The 16,225-nt window shown below is 36.7% G+C and overlaps 2 protein-coding genes across 2 annotated transcripts in view; both read left to right on the forward strand.

The window, feature by feature from the left end:
• The first annotated feature begins 6,289 nt into the window (after window positions 1–6,289).
• Window positions 6,290–10,230, forward strand: LOC116087618 (serine protease inhibitor Kazal-type 12). The gene is made up of 4 exons (XM_031366298.1): window positions 6,290–6,593; window positions 8,242–8,267; window positions 9,383–9,510; window positions 9,718–10,230. The coding sequence occupies exons 1-4, from the start codon at window positions 6,533–6,535 to the stop codon at window positions 9,764–9,766; spliced, it is 264 nt and encodes an 87-aa protein (XP_031222158.1). The 5' UTR covers window positions 6,290–6,532; the 3' UTR covers window positions 9,767–10,230.
• Window positions 10,231–14,778: 4,548 nt separating this feature from the next.
• The window catches only part of Marcol (MARCO like), a 6,788-nt gene continuing 5,341 nt past the window's right edge, over window positions 14,779–16,225 (forward strand). The window contains exon 1 of the mRNA XM_031366238.1: window positions 14,779–14,815. Within this exon, the coding sequence (XP_031222098.1) occupies window positions 14,779–14,815 (37 nt within the window). The remainder of the gene's footprint in view (window positions 14,816–16,225) is intronic.

Raw genomic sequence — 16,225 nt, forward strand, 5'->3', positions numbered from 1 at the left:
ATTGCCTTTCCCAGATGTCCAGTAGCTGGAAACATAGAGCACACATCCTTTCTGGGTGAATTTCTTTACTGGCCTTATTCATTTATTTCCTACATGTGATTTATCACTGTGGTACATTTGCTACATTTATTTCTGTCACTGCTTCTTTGTCTGGTTTTTATTTATTTTATTGTTAGAGATGGAAGTGTAATTACAACATTTCTCCCTTCCCGTTTTTCTCTTCAAACCCTCCCACAACCCTTCTTTACTCTCTTTCAAATTCATTGCCTTTTTAAAAAATTCATTGCTGTTATATACATATATGTAAACATATAAACATATATATTCCCAAATACAATCAGTTCATTCTGCACAGTTACTTATATGTATGTTTTCAGAGCGAACAACATGGAATCTCTCATCTCCAGGTGGGAAGATGACTCAACATTAGATGATTTTCACTAGCATCCGGATGACCTGCACTTTCAATGTCCGAGACCCACATGGTTGAAGGAAGGAAACACTGAATCCCTAAACTTTCCTCTAGCTCCAGATGAATGCTGTGGCATTTTATTGACTTCTCAGCATTTTAGTTTGCTGCATTTCCTTCAGAATCTTAAAGAAATGGACCATTTACTTTAAAACATAATAAGATATTTATGTGTTAATAACTTCAAGTAAATGAGAGAAGTCAGTACATATGTGTCTCTTTGCAGTTTTTCTATATTTTGTTATGTAATTGCAATACATCATTATTAGAATTATTAGGAACCAAAGCATCAGGATGATAGTTTTAGTTTGCTCTTTCAGACAATACAAATGTATTTAACATGCCACTTTACTCCTTTTGCCTATAATTCCAGAAAAATGCTCAAAATTCATAAACAGTAGCTCTTAAATATTGGTCTATTTACTTAATCATCATTTAAAAATCTTTTCTAAAGTATATTTTAAACTGTATTTTTATAAGCATTTTAGAGCAAGAAATAATAAGTCTTTTCTATAAAACAACACATTTATAAATACATGTGATGATTTTATATTATGGTTTTAATTTCAAAGTTATCAGGAGTAATATTTTCCCCATGCAAGATAGTAGATGAATCTTGTCTCTAATTTAACCATTTCTCTCCCAATTTTAGTCCAAGAGAACTAATGGAATGACATCCTTGACCAGTCCTTACATCTTGAAAAACTCTGTGCAAATGTTTAATTCCCTAACTTGAATAAATTAAGTACAAATAGTGAAATAATATCTTTATTTTATTTTAAATGCTAGAATCAAATCCAGGGTATCTTGTCAGCTTAGCCCATACTCTACTACTGAATTACACTTTCAAACCAGAAAGTATCATTTTACATCATAGCCATCTCGTGGTTTCTCTGGCCTTGCAGAAGGGTGTTAGTAAGGTGTCTGGCTACTATCCAGTTGGCGTCAGGGGAAGGTGCTAGTCTGACATGAGTTGCATGAACCCAGGCAGTTGACCAGCCACTTTAATGGAGGTCAGGGTAGTCAACAACATCAGGAACGGCCCTTTCCACTTTGCTTTCAAGTTTTCAGCAGGATGTCTCTTAACATATACCCAATCTCCAACTTGGTACTCGTGTGGAACTTGGTGGATACCTTAGAGACAAAAAGCAGGACCATTGTCTGATCTAATTATCTTGGGCACACCGAACCTCAGGAAAATTTCTTCTAATATTTTCTTGATATTAGAAACGGTAGCTGTTTCCTGCTTTGTGGGGCAAGTATCCATAAACACTAGAAGGTATTTGTAACCATACTTTCCTGGCTTAACATCTGTAATAATCGACCTACCAATGTACTCCAGGCCATTCTCCCCTAGGTCTTTTGCCCTGTTTACTCTTGGCTGCCTATGCATTCACTTGCTGACACACCCTACTTCTACTATCTTTCTGGACCCAAACCTGAGGTCCATTACATATACTTAACTGCTTGGACAAGCTTTTTATCCCCTAAATGAGTCCATCTGTGCATTTGGCCTAGTAAGTCTTTTGTTTGCTTTCTAGGGAGTATAGTTCTCCCTTCTTGTGTGCTCCATTGTCCTTCCTTCTTTAGGTAATAGTTGGTAGGGTGGCTAGCAATCTGAGTCCTTTCTTCTTCTTCATATTTTAAGTGAGGCCATTCCTTAGTCCAGACATCTGAGCAACCCCCTTCTGCAAGGCCATAGAAACATGCGAGATGGCTATGGTGTATCTTCCAGTGCTGAGCCTCAGCAACCCCCACAACCCTACCAATGTAACTTGGCAAGTACTCTCAGCCACTGGGGATGTAGCTTGGTCCACTACAGAGGAACACCTGCCTTATATCTGGTGGCCAGACCTTGTCTTTGACCTCTGTAAGTTAGCAGTGGGCCTTGAGTCCTGGAATATTCCCAACCTAGAGACACAGGGGGAAAGATTGCCCCAGTGTTGGGGATGAGGGACTTGTGAATCTAAACCGTGTCCCAGAAGTAGCCTTGGAGGGTGGGGCTTAGGGTGTGGACACTCAAAGTTGAAGAGTGTCCTGCAAGAACCCCCATATATGTGGGCTCTTGAGATTGGAGAAGGTATCAGCAGGCCCATCAGTGTGTGGGGGTGGGGGGCAACCACTTTTTTCTGTGCTACTTGGGGTTATGAAACATCAGGAAGCACATACTGGAGACAATTCCTGGGGTAGTCAGGTATTCAATAGCCAAGGAAAGAGAAGGACTAACCAAGCCGAAGAGAGAAAGAGGACGGAGTCAGGGTGGGTTCCAGTCTTGGTTTAACTCCTCCTCTTGGTTAACCACCCTCATATCTACCTTGTTAGGTCCTCTAATTGTTCTGCTATTGATGACCTTTGGACCCTGCATATTGAACAAACTTCATAAATAATCTTCATAAAAGAGAGAATAAGAGCAGTGCAGTTGATGGTCCTAGGCCAACAATATGAGACCCTGAAGACAGAGCCTGAAGAATATGAGTTAATTGCCCAAGACCACTGAGTGTAACTCCAGAATTGAAGCTTGTACAAGAAAAGGGGGAAGGAGGGACCCTGAGGGGTTTTCCAGTCCCACACCCTCCTGACAGCCTCCTCCCTCCCTCCTGGAGTCAAGGTTAGGCCAAGTTCCATTCTCTACCCACAGGAACATTCTTGAGTAAAAATTCTCAGAATGTACTGATTGATAGTTACCTGACCCTCTGGAAAGTCCCAGGTAGAGTTCAAATGCGTGTCTTGCTTGCTAGCCAATAGATTTAAAGGTCAATATGCTTAGGCAATAACTTTGAACTGTAACCTCGTTGATGTAACCTGTGTCCCTAAAACGTATAAAAACTGCTTGTAACAGCCATTTGGGTTTGCCTTCTAGTCACCTGCCTTGAGGGACTAATTGAAGGTAGGCCCTGACACGCAGGAAAATAATCTTCTTGCTTTTGCATTAAAAAAAATTTTTTTTACATAAAAGGTAAAAGCTTTTTGTAAGGAATAACAATACTTTAGAAAAAAAATTCGACTGGAGTATTGAAGATACGGTTGTCAAATATTAATGTACCAGACAAAATATATAGCATGCCTTTCATACCATAATCTAAAGTGAACCAATTTACTTCCTATAGAGTTTCCAGGTGACACATCAGGATAGAGCCCCTAGTAGCAGCCTATAGTTTCTGTGAGAAAGAACAGGACATCTGTAGTCTACAGGGCAGAGTATAGGGCTCAGGAGGTCTTCAGAAACACACTTTCCATCCTCACTTAAATGTTAGTCACTTTGTTTATATTAAGAAAGTCTAGTAATAGGATTGGTTTGTTGGATTAAGAGGTAAATTCACTTTCCACCCAAGCCTGCTGTTCTATCACCAGATACCACACAACGGTGAAAGGAAAGAGTTGACTCCTTGAAGCTATTCCCTGACCTCTACATGAACACACACATGCATCAAATACCTGATGATAATAATAATATCATCTATCTTAGAGTTTAAGACCCATCATCTCTATGGTACAGCAACACTGGCTTTGGGTCAAAGGTTACTTTGTATTCATCTAAGAAAGTTTTAAAGGAGATCTCAAAAAAAAATTAAAACTACTTTCAAATAATTTGACTGAATAAGTGAAAATTCTTTATACAAAAGTAAAGCCATCAAAGTTCTATTAAAATAAAATTCACAATCTCTGTTTTCCACATAAAAGGAAAAAAATACCTTCTTATCTGAACACTATCACCGAGCATAAATGTAGCATAAGTGGTTCATATTGTGCAATATATAAAAAAGGCTATCAAGTCAATTATTCCATATACTTGATAAGGTATAAGAAGAACGAAACCTTAGTGGTTTACAAGGAAAGTAGATCCAAAATATAAAATATACTTCCAAAGAGAAAAAAATAGATTTAACAGCAAATGAATGGACTCCAGGGACAAAAAGAAACAGAAAATATCGAATAACACTATTTATCTTCAGTTCTCTCTCTCCATTTGCATCTAACTCTCAATTACTCTCATTTCCAAGGCTGTACCTTCACCTGTGATGGAACTTGGTGGAGAAGCATTTGACCAGTATGTGCTTATTCCTAGGTACAAAGCTCCAGCACCAAAGATTATCTACAAAATTACAGATTTATTTTTTATTATTTTCTCATATTAGTTCCTGTTATCACACTCCTGAGTATTCATCTATGATCATCAAGACCAATAACTCCCAAGAACAAGTCTTTTAAGAATCTAGTCATCGCTATCTCTTGACCAAAACTCATACCTACCATTTACAATGAATATTCTCTTCAGCGCTCCCCTACCTAGCCATATATAACTTTGTTTTGTTATTTTTAATGTTAAATGTGAACTTCTTATTTATAAATTTCCAGAACACAATTTCCTCAAATTCATAGGTTTCAAGTTCAAATGTTTGAGAAAAGACTGTAGGATTTAAGTTCTATAAATATGTCTTTGTGCTATTTAAATTTCAGAATTAAATTATAGTTGTTATTATTATTATTATTATTATTATTATTATTATTATTATTTCCTGGTTATTATTTTGGAAGAATTAAAGGATTTTTTGTTTCCAACAGCAAGTGATGTCTATGTACTTGTATATGCCAGAAAGTATATTGTCATGCAAACACAGGAAAACAAACAATCCAATTTGCTATATCCTGGCTTAAATGACTCTGAACTTGTATGTGTTTGTATGTATATAAATGTATTTTTAGCTATTGGTAAGTACATAATGAAAATTCTATTGAAGTGTCAATTTTAGACCTTTAACAGTCTTTTGAATATCAAAATATATCGATCTAATTTAAGATGAGAGCACTGGGCTTAATCAGGGGGCTCTTTCCTATACAGGCAATATCTAGACTTACTGTTTCTTTTTTCTTTTATTTCTCAGATTATAATATAATTATTTTTTCTTCCCTTTCTTCCCTCAAAGCCCTTCCATTGGCCTAGTTGTTCTCTTTCAAATTCTTGTCCTCTCTTTTCATGAATTGTTACTTCATACATATAAGGACATTCCTAAATTCAACCTGCTCAATTTGTATCATATTACTTATGTTTATATGGATTTAGGGCTGACCAATTTCTGTTGCATAGCTAGTTGATGTGCTGTCCAGTGGGGAAGACTGTTTCTCATGCTCCCAGCATTCCTTAGTTGTCTGTAACTCTTTGTGAGGATGGAGGCCTTGTGGTGCTTCCCCTACCCACTTTTGCATGCCTACTGTTGTCCTTGTACAGCTCATGATTTGGTGATCATTTTAGTAAGCTATTCATGTTTCTAATGCAGAAATATTTCTTGTAGAAAAATAAAAGTAACAAAGCTAAAATAGTGTGTAGTGTTTTTGAGAAAGAAGAAAGACAACTATGGCTGTCATATATGTCTAATGCCTAAAACTGACATATCAAACATTCATTTAATTAAAAAAGTGCTAAATAGCAGCTATCATGTAGACATTTAATCAAATCTAGGAGCTGAAAGAAAAAGCCTTGTAAATAGTATTCACCAGCTTCTATCATTCTGTCTCTATATGACCACTCAGGCTGTGCTCCTATTTAATTTAATAAATTCCTTCACCTCAAAATCCCTTACCTAAACATTTCATTTCCTCATAGTTGTGGTGCCAAACCCTATTAATATTATACACAAATTATTCAGACTGTATTTCAGGTTACAGTTATTAGCTTTGTGGCCCTAAGGCTCTATTACATACAAGTTCAAAGTGTGTAAGTTGCCAGTAAGAATTTGATTGCAATTATCACTGTCTGGTGCACAGGAGAAATTTGGGATGTGCTATTTATAACAAACTTAATTATGTCTAAACATCAGGTTTTTTTTTTTTTACTATTGTTCTTGATTGTAAAGGGCCTGAAATGAGTTTCTTTGGTGTCTAGTGTCTATTCTTTAGAGAAGTCAATTGCATAATAGGGGTGGAGGTTGTAGCAGAGTGACAAATGTATAGGTACTCGGATTCAGACATATAGATCCACTTATAAATACCGGCCAGAGAACAACATCCTGCGTGTTGAACACCCTTAACATTTCTGTGTTCTCAGACCTCAAGGTTCTCAGCGACATGAAGCCAGCAGGTGCCTTTCTGCTTTTGATCAGCCTGGCCTGTTTGTTACTCTCTGTAGGTGAGTGAAAAACTATGTAGTGGACTTCTGGACCAGGCTGGCTAATGTCAGCGGCTGATTTATGATGTTGCTTTTTATGATGATGAGAACAATGATGAAGGATGCGCCAACCCCTTTCATTTCTCTGGAATTTTAGTATACAAACGAGCTACTTTAATTTGTACTACAGTGCTCTGCTTCAATCACTTTTATTCAACTCCAAAATCAGCTTCATGCTCTATAGGACTAGAAGACTGGTTTTAGAGCTCCTGGCCACCCACTGTCTAATATAGGAGTTGTAGGCCGTTTGCATGGCTGCCTGTGGGCCACCACGGGAGGCACACAGTTAGAATTGTGCTCCAGACTTTAGGGAAACTTTGTTTTAGAAACGAGAACATCTTCTAAAGTCTCCTCTTTAAAAAATTCTTATTGAATGGGCTTTAACTGTAGGCATTCTTTAGAGATGCCCATAAAACTCTGAGGCGCCCATTGTAAACCAAGTAAAGAGATAATTGGGGGAGGGAAAGGGAAAGCAGCAAGGGTAGGGAGAGAGAGAAAACAAAGCTTGGGGTGATGTAGGGGGAGTAGAAGGAGCCCAGGGCTGGCATTCCAAGACTTGTCTCCAATGCTCCTTCTTCTACTCCAACCCAGCTCCTTGCTCATATTGAACAAGCCATCCGGTGCTCTGCCTGATATTTGAACTTATGTTAATGGTGCACAGGACACTTGTGCATTGATGCTTCCTTCAACAAAAAGTACAGTCAGAGCTTTAGAATCTATCAAGTCTAGATTGTGCTCTTAACTCTGCCTTTTATAGCATATGAGTATTAACGCTTACCCAGATACTTGTCTAGACAATCAGTTTCCTTAGCTCGTTAGTTGATTGGTTTTGCTGTTATTGTTGTCTGGTTTTGATTTTTTTTTTAAATTGGTTTTTTTGTTGTTATTTTGGTTTGGGTTTATTATGTTTTGTTTTCTTGAGAAGGGGTCTAACTATGCAGGGCTTGTTGGTCTGGCAAGTGACAGGTAGACCAGGATTTCCACTGACGTTTCAGTGATCTACCTGCTTCCACACTTGCGTACTGGAGTTATAAGGATACATAATTATGAACAATCCTCTGCAGCTTTAAAAATAGGGTTGCTGTATGAGTGGATATATATAAGATTTAACATAGCACTTAAATGTATAATTACCACAGTAGAAGGGAGATATGCTTAATGGAAATGTGATAAATGACATTGATTCATATCGCAATTGTTTAAAATGTCTTTGTATTCTTTGTTATATCACTATCCCTTCATCAAAAGCTTTTAAATCGATGATTTTATATTCCTTTCTAGTAAATATACACCTGTTCAACAAAGAAAAGCTCTAAAACTTACCTTCAAAGGCGTATTACGAGATAACTCATGAACTGGAAAACATAAATGCATAAAAGTACACAAAGGGCAAATACATTGAGAGCAATATTGTCTACAAGAATAGTGAAACTAATGTTGTCCCAGACATGGGTACTGCAGCCTGCCTCTCAGCATCCCATGTGGTTAATAAACTGTGAGTCTCCATGTAGTTATCTATCCACAAAGCAAAACAGATGCAGCAGGAGACCATTGTGGTTAGCTGAACCCAGAAATGACTACATTCTCACTATCTATTCTTTCACTGTAGGTGCTGTGAGCCAAGGAGGCTTTCAGGTATGTATGTAACTCTCATCTTTCGGTCCCAAGCAAGCCACACCACAGTGGTGCCCTTTACCAACCAAAGGACTGTGGCTCTTCCACAGATGCCTTCGGAGCTCCCAGAGTAAGCTTTCGGAGAAGGTTGTATGAAAGCATGACACGTTTTCCACACCAACAAAATCATTACTGCAGATGCGCTTTTGTAAACAATAAGGCAAAATTTGGGATGTTACTTCTTACTTTCTTCAGACAGACAGATGTCCCAGTTCCTCAGTATGAATATATGCCCAGCTCAAGCCCCTGTAATAATAGTACATTGTGGGATAACTAGCATATTTTTTCAAATTAATGTAAGTTTTGAGGTAAGGTCTACTAAGTATTTCTAGCTACTCTGGAACTCTCTATGTAGACCAGGCTGGCTTCAAAATCATGGAGATCCACTTGCCTCTAGGTGTGTGCCACGAATTTTGACAACTTAAGATAATATATAGAGAGGTAGAGCTAGAGATAGAGATAATGAAGAGATCATCACAGACAGCATCTATCTCAGACAAACCAGCATGCAAAGACCCTGTGGATCTTAGTACTGTGTACACACGCTTCTGTGAATACGCCTCTCTTGTCCTAGGAGATAATTATCCCTGTTGGGTATACCACCAAGCATTTGACATCCAGAGCTCCTATGTAGCACTAATCCAATAAATACATTATTGGTTACTGGATATTTTGCTGAATTGAATTAAAAAAAGATTTCAAAGTGTACAAAAGTGTATCAGTGAGATGAACCGTGTCACATTTCTGGGACAGTATTATGCGGCAGAACATACTGCTAGGAGAACGTACTCAATCGTGCAGAAATGTAAGCAAAAAAAGCAGAAATGTGCAGCGCTTGTTCACTTTAGTATTGTTCACAGGCACATGAGCAGTGCCTGTACACATAGACCAAGAGAACAGGTGAAAGGAAGACAATAAGCTGCCAACAAGAAGTACTGAAATTTTAGGGAGGTTGTTCTTTTTAACATACATTTTGTATAATTAAAAATTAATGTTCTTGAAGGAATTTTGAAGTATGTAAGGCTATTTTTCCATTCCATACAAAATGAGGTAAAAATACTTTATTTAACTGACAGGCTTTTTGCAGCAACTATGAGAAGACATTGGCCCCGGATGGAAAATCATGCCCAAAGATCCATAAACCAGTGTGTGGCACTGATGGAAAAACATACCAAAACCGCTGTGAATTCTGCCAAATAGCCACGTAAGCAAATGCATGCTGCTAATAGCATGATGTTCTTGGTTGGGTCCAGTGGAGAAGGTGCCCATGAGCAGTTTATTAATGAAATTAATGATTATTATTATCACCCAATCTGAAACCTAGAAAACCGGTCTTTGCCTACTTGACTTAGTATAGAATGAATCCATTTCGACTGCATTTCATGTCTGAACACCTTATCTTTTCTTTCAGGGAGAGAAGTTTGGGAAAACTTGGTTTCAAACATGAAGGGAAATGCTGACTCCTCTAACATCACAATGCCGGGTGCACCTTTGGTTTGCTTTTTACACTAAGGCATGTGTTCCCTATTACCCAGTTTCCACAGCAATGTGCTTCCCACCTATTAGCATGCATAAAACAAAACTTCAATAAAGCTATACCAGTAACAGCAATGCGTTGTTTCATGTAATGGAAGCACATCTAATTAATTAACTTAGGTAGACTGTTACACTCTTCAATATGAACGGAGAAATTTGAAAACTAAGTAGGCTACTATCACACTTACCAGACCCAGAACTGCCCTAGCAGTGTACAGTTCTTCAGTAGCTATGCAGAGGGTCTGATGGAAGTAAAATAGGAAACCGTGAAGTAAACATATGTACCTGACACAATATGTTGGAATAGTTGTTTTTTTTCTAAGGAGAATTTTGAGTTGTATAATGTTTCCACTCAAGTATTGAGGTCAGAAATCAATAAAAGATGGACAAAATACTTGTTACTTCTTAGTATGTTCTGGAACAGTTGAAGCCTCCATATTACTTATCTCTAGCTTTATCAGTGTGACATCATGTACCATATGCCACTCACAGATCATGGTACTGCCCATAAGATTCCCTTCATTCTGTTCTCCAAGATAGAAGCACAAAACAAGACAATTGAGCTAGTATTATTCTCTTCCTCACAAGAGACAGAGAGAGACAGAGAGAGACAGAGAGAGACAGAGAGAGACAGAGACAGAGGGAGAGACACACACACACAGAGAGAGAGAGAGAGAGAGAGAGAGAGAGAGAGAGAGAGAGAGAGTGAGAATTTAGCATTTGTCTTCCTAGGCCTGAGTTACATTAATTTTTCAAGTTCCATCATTTACTTCCAAATTTTATTATTTAATTTTCCTTTACACATAAATAACATTCTAATGAGTATATAATGAGTGATAGAGATCTAGTGCTCAGGTATAAAATTCTCAAAAAATTAAATAAAAATCAGCACTGTAAATACTGGTTGTACATCTATAATGTGATCTTGGTCCAATGTAGACAGTCAGTCAATGGCACATGAAGCTTAGTGGCTTACAACAATCATTCATTCACTTCCTCACATTTCTGTTGCTTTTGAATGCATGATTTACTGGAAATGGCTCTTTCTCTCCATATGCTATTGTCATAATGAGGAGTTCAACCTGGTTTCAGGATGGCTTTAGTCATATGATTGCTATTTTAGCTTATGGTTTAGCATATTTCATTTCATCTAGTACTTCTTGGCCTTATAAAGCTTAGACACAAACCTATCATTCCTCTACTCTCACTGCCTCTTATTCCAAAGAAAGTGCCAACATCTCAAATTGAAGGAAGGAAGAAATGGACTTGGATTCTGTAGAAGAATAAAGAGACATACAAGGGTGTGTTGATGCTGATCTTTGTGGTGCTATTAAAAAATGATGTTCTTTCTTCAAAATACAAATCTAATATGAGTAGATGTTATATGGAATATGACTAGAATCAAGTCTTAAGTAACAAGTCACAAAAGAACCAACTAATAATTGTATGATTTAATTTCTCATAATTATGAAGATGATAATAAAGCCAAAATAAGTGTTTTTCTTAAAGGGGAAGTAAATGGAGGTTAATTGAGGGCTTAGAAAAATACCAAAATTCATTTGGTATCCCTAGAATTTGAAGACTTATACACCAAAATATCTTTACATCAGAGCAGGCTTGGGAATAAGTCAATAAATGTCTATTAAAACCAACTTACTTCGTGACTATTTAATTATACTCTATTTTGTATTTTATTGGTATCTACTCATTTCATGTGGGTTCACCTAAAATGAAGTCAGCACAATCATGTGTCTACATTTCTCTGATACCTATGTCAACAAAATAGCAATGGCTCACATTAGGGCAACATGGGTCTGTGCCAGACAAATGTATAACCCCAATAAATCATGATGAAATTGAATGCAACCAAATTTCAATTTGCATTTAAACTTTATGTAATGACTGAAGAATGGATGAACACAACAAAGAAGATATTGAAGCAAGGTATTTATCTTCCTTTTCAAAGCTCAGCGTACTGAAACTATACCTTGTGTGAAATGGGAAATTATGCAAATTTATTAATCGATGAATCAAATAAGGAATGACAAAGGTCCTTAAGTTACAGAAGAATTATTTAGTGAATACCTTTTAGCTTTTCTAGATATTATAAAGTAGTTAATGAGACTGGTTAACTAACTTGGCCAGGCAGTGGTGGGACACACCTTTAATCCCAGCACTTGGGAGGTAGAGGCAGGTGGATTTCTGAGTTCAAGGCCAGCCTGGTCTACAGAGTGAGTTCCATGACAGCCAGGGCTATACAGAGAAACCCTGTCTTGAAAAGCCAAAACCAAAAACAAACAAACAAACAAAAAACCTAACTGATGAGCCTTTCTCTGACAACTTGAGCAACATGATTCTAAATTTACCAGAAATTGTGTTTCTCATAAAATATGAATTAACTTCAAAGACAAAACTAAGGGTTCCATCTATCTGGCTGACCTCAGCTAAACATAATGTCTGTCAGAATAATCTAAGGAATATAATGGAGTACTTTTCTTTTTATTTTATTCTTCTGTGTTCAAACTCTTCAAATTGTGTTCAAACTTACAGTCACAAGGACTAAGCTGAAGATGTGTTTATTTCCCTCCCTGAGGAAGAACACACATGAGTAAAAATTTAAAAGAAAAAGAAAATTATTAAAGAGTCCATAACTTCTCTGTTTTTGGGTGTGTGGCAATGGCTTGATAGTAAATCAAGTAATCTAGACATGGACAGCCCACAGCAGAAACCTTGAACAGTAAATTACAGAAAACATATTTTGGTTTTTTCCCAAGCAAAGTACTTTTCTAACAGCCAGGCAAATGCTATGAGTAGCATAGATTCAGCAGCAGCAAGCATTGTTTCCTCTGGCTCTAGCTTTGCCCCATTTCACTCACTGAACAGGATTGTGCATACATGAAGGTGGATTCCTAGTGTGACCAAATCATTAAATTAATATAAGTCAGTCCATGCAATTAACATTCAAAATGATAATTGGTGGCAAGGAATTGTGTTTTATATCCCCCTACAAAATGATTATTGGTGGCAAGGAATTGTGTTTTACATCCCCCTACAAAATGATTATTGGTGGCAAGAAATTGTATTTTCTATTCCTCTACCTCTATAATAAATCTACTTTAATCTTAACTCTAGCTCATTTTATAGATGGAGAAATAAAGCAAAATTTAGGATAGAATAATAAATTTTAAAAGGCACAGCTAAGTACCAAGAGAAGTGCAATCATGACTTCTTATCATGATTTTAGAAATAAGAGGTGGGAGAAGAGGAGACAGGATAAATAAAACCTCAGATAAGATGGTATAGCTAAAAAAGAGAGAAACAGACAAAGCCAATTCAGTCTTGTCTCCTTTGCTGTGGCTATTCTCACTCAAGTGTAATGGCTATACAAGGAAAAGTATTGGTGTATCTTCTCACTTGAAGACATGCAATACACATTCTCCTCAACGTGTTCATGTGGTGATCATTTTCTGAGCCAGTTCAAATCTAAATTTTTACCTTAATTCTAAGTGTAAAGAAATGTAAAAATGGTAGAGATTCTAATAGTGAAATAATTCTCATATTAAAAGTGAAATAAATACTTGTTATCTGAAACATTGAGGGAAACTCATCACAAAATCCCCTAGCATGAAATGGAGCATAGCTATCCCAAGAAGTGTCCCAGTGCAAGCAGCAACACCTCCAAACAAAGTGGTGTTGAAGCAAACTCTGGGACCTCAAAAGAAAACTCAGGTGATTTTAACTCTCATTGTAGCATCCTGACCTACAGGTATTGGATGCTAATGGAAGATGCTTTCTTTTTTTTCCATTGCATATTTCTGGTTTCTTTGTCAAAGGTCAAGTGCCCATAAGTGTGTGGTTCCATTTCTGGGTCTTCAATCTATTCCATTGATCGACCTGTCTGTCTCTGTACCAATACCATGCAATTTTTATCACTATTGCTCTATAGTATAGCAAGAGATCAGGGAAGGTGATTCACCCAGAAATTCTTTTATTGTTAAGAATGGTTTTTGCTATCCTGGGTTTTTTTGTTTTTCCATATGAAATTGATAATTGCTCTTTCCATGTCTGTGAAGAATTGTGTTGAAATTTTGATGGGTATTGTGTTGAATTTGTAGATTGCTTTTGATAGGATGGCCACTTTTACTATGTTAATCCTACTAATCCATGAGCATGGGAGAACTCTCCATTTTCCGTGGTGTTCTTTGATTTCATTCTTGATAGGCTTGAAGTTCTTGTCATACAGATCTTTCACTTGTTTGGTTAGAATTACCCCAAGATACAAGGTAATTTTCACGTGAGTTTCTGTCTGCAGTCGTAACTTGAGAAGAAAAGGCCACAATATAATGTTATTCCTCCAACATGAACACTATTGTCCCTTGCTAACTCATAAAAACACATTACATGTCATCATTCTCCACTGCATGCATTCATAACTTACTAATGACCAATACTTGATGCATTTTACTTGTTTTTAATATATAATTTGAGGTAAGTTATAGGTATATAATTCAGCTGAGGGAAAATGCCTTGAAGGTCGCTGTCACGGACATATAAACCTGTAGAGTGAATAGCAACACCAACTGACAATAAGCCACCCCCTAACAACAAAGAACTGAACAGTGAATTCATCCTCTCCCCGGGTATGTCTCATCATCCTCATCCTGGGAGAAGATAATCTGATAGACGCATATTAAAGTTTGGATATTTGCAGGAGTTGGCGTGTGAAGCTCAAATTCAGAAACACCTTCGTTTGTGAAAGTTTACTGTGTAATTTTTCAAGACAGTAATAGTGTTTAGCAATAAGGGTGGGGAGTTTTTCAAATATATAACATGGTGGTGGTGAGCATGGTTTATTTAAAGAGGAGCTACAGAAGAGTGACACTTAAGCTACCCAACAGCCAAGTGTGAATCTACTGGCTCTGTTATGGAGAGCTTAATGGTTCTTCCATTCCTGTTCCTGGTTGTGTTCTCAGGTAAGAAAGATACAGCTGACAACTTTCTTTCCAGAAAGAATTTTAGTATGTGGGTAATGAGGTGATGCTGTATCCGAATCAAAAGTAATTTCAGAAACATAGATCTACATGTATAAAATGGTTACTGGCTATAACAAGAGTGGAAGACTTGTGGTTGGAAGAAGCAAGAATAGGGGGTTGAAAAAGGTTTAGAATACAAAGATACTGTCAGTCTAAAAATATTATAAATGTTTACATTCATGCCCTGTAAAACAATGGTAGTATGCTATGATCAAATGGTGTATAGTCAAATTTTAAAAACATATCTTATTAATGAATTTTTATATTTCTATACCATGCTTAAGGTGTTTGAGTCTCTTGTAAAATAGAAATAACTATACTTTCCTTTTTCTTAAGAAATTATATGTATGGTTACATCAGTTGCCCTTTTTGATCTCTTCTTAGGTGAGGGTTACTAATGTGTTTTGTATTCCATATTTTAATATATTTTTTAAATATAAGTTCTAGCACAGGTTATGAATTTCTCAAAAAATGACAAATTTTTAGTTTTTTAATACATATAATCTTAATATTATATCTCAATACATATATTAAGATAATGTTTATAATGCAACAAATTTTAAAGAACTGTGTTGAGTAACACTTTTCATGCTTAACACATATGTGCCTCTGAATTCAATCTCCAGAACTGGAAAATGATATAACTTACCCTCAAATTACAAAGTTTTGATGACCTTTCTTATAGCTACTATAAAGGAATAACAAAAATGCCCAGGACTTAATGCTTGCTGTACCTGCAGGAAAAGATGTAGAAATTGTTTTCATACTGAAGACATTGCAGAGCTATTTTATCTTACTGAAGACAAGAGCAATCACATGCAGCCCACCCCAAACACAGGGTTTTTGATAGCATTGAATGGATTGGGGCAATAGTTGTGTGGAGGTGCAGTTGGGGAATGTGTAAACTGAGTTTAAAAATCAGAATAGAACTGAGGAACAGAGTGAGAAGATGAACAAGAAAAACATAAATGCTTTGGGGAGGGTAGGACAGTTAAAATCCATCCCTGAACCCCTGCTTAGGATGGATGTTCCTGCCATGAACTTTGAGTGTTTCTCTGGGTGACAGAATGCACTAAATACACAGATGACAGAAGAAAATGTGTGTCAAGACTATAGATAGCAATTGTATGAACTTGGGAGGTAACAAAGAGAGAGGTGAGAAGATAGAGAAGCCAAGAACATGTCAGGATTTGTAAATTGAGAAAAGAAATTTTAAACAAAAACAAAAACCAAAGCAAATGAGAATTATTTTATAAATATTTTACTTAAATTTATGGTCCTAACATATTTTTTTTATTATTAGATATTTTCTTTATTTACATGTAAATTTCTCCATTCCCAGTTTCCCCT

The sequence above is a fragment of the Mastomys coucha genome, unplaced genomic scaffold (assembly GCF_008632895.1).
Source record: "Mastomys coucha isolate ucsf_1 unplaced genomic scaffold, UCSF_Mcou_1 pScaffold13, whole genome shotgun sequence".
Classification (NCBI taxonomy): Eukaryota; Metazoa; Chordata; class Mammalia; order Rodentia; family Muridae; genus Mastomys; species Mastomys coucha.

Bases quoted from the DNA above. Each gene is read 5' to 3' on its own strand.
- LOC116087618 (XM_031366298.1), top strand. From the start codon at position 6,533: ATGAAGCCAGCAGGTGCCTTTCTGCTTTTGATCAGCCTGGCCTGTTTG. The intron at 8,268-9,382 runs GTATGTATGTAA...TTTAACTGACAG, and splicing joins TGAGCCAAGGAGGCTTTCAG to GCTTTTTGCAGCAACTATGA. The intron at 9,511-9,717 runs GTAAGCAAATGC...CTTTTCTTTCAG, and splicing joins GAATTCTGCCAAATAGCCAC to GGAGAGAAGTTTGGGAAAAC.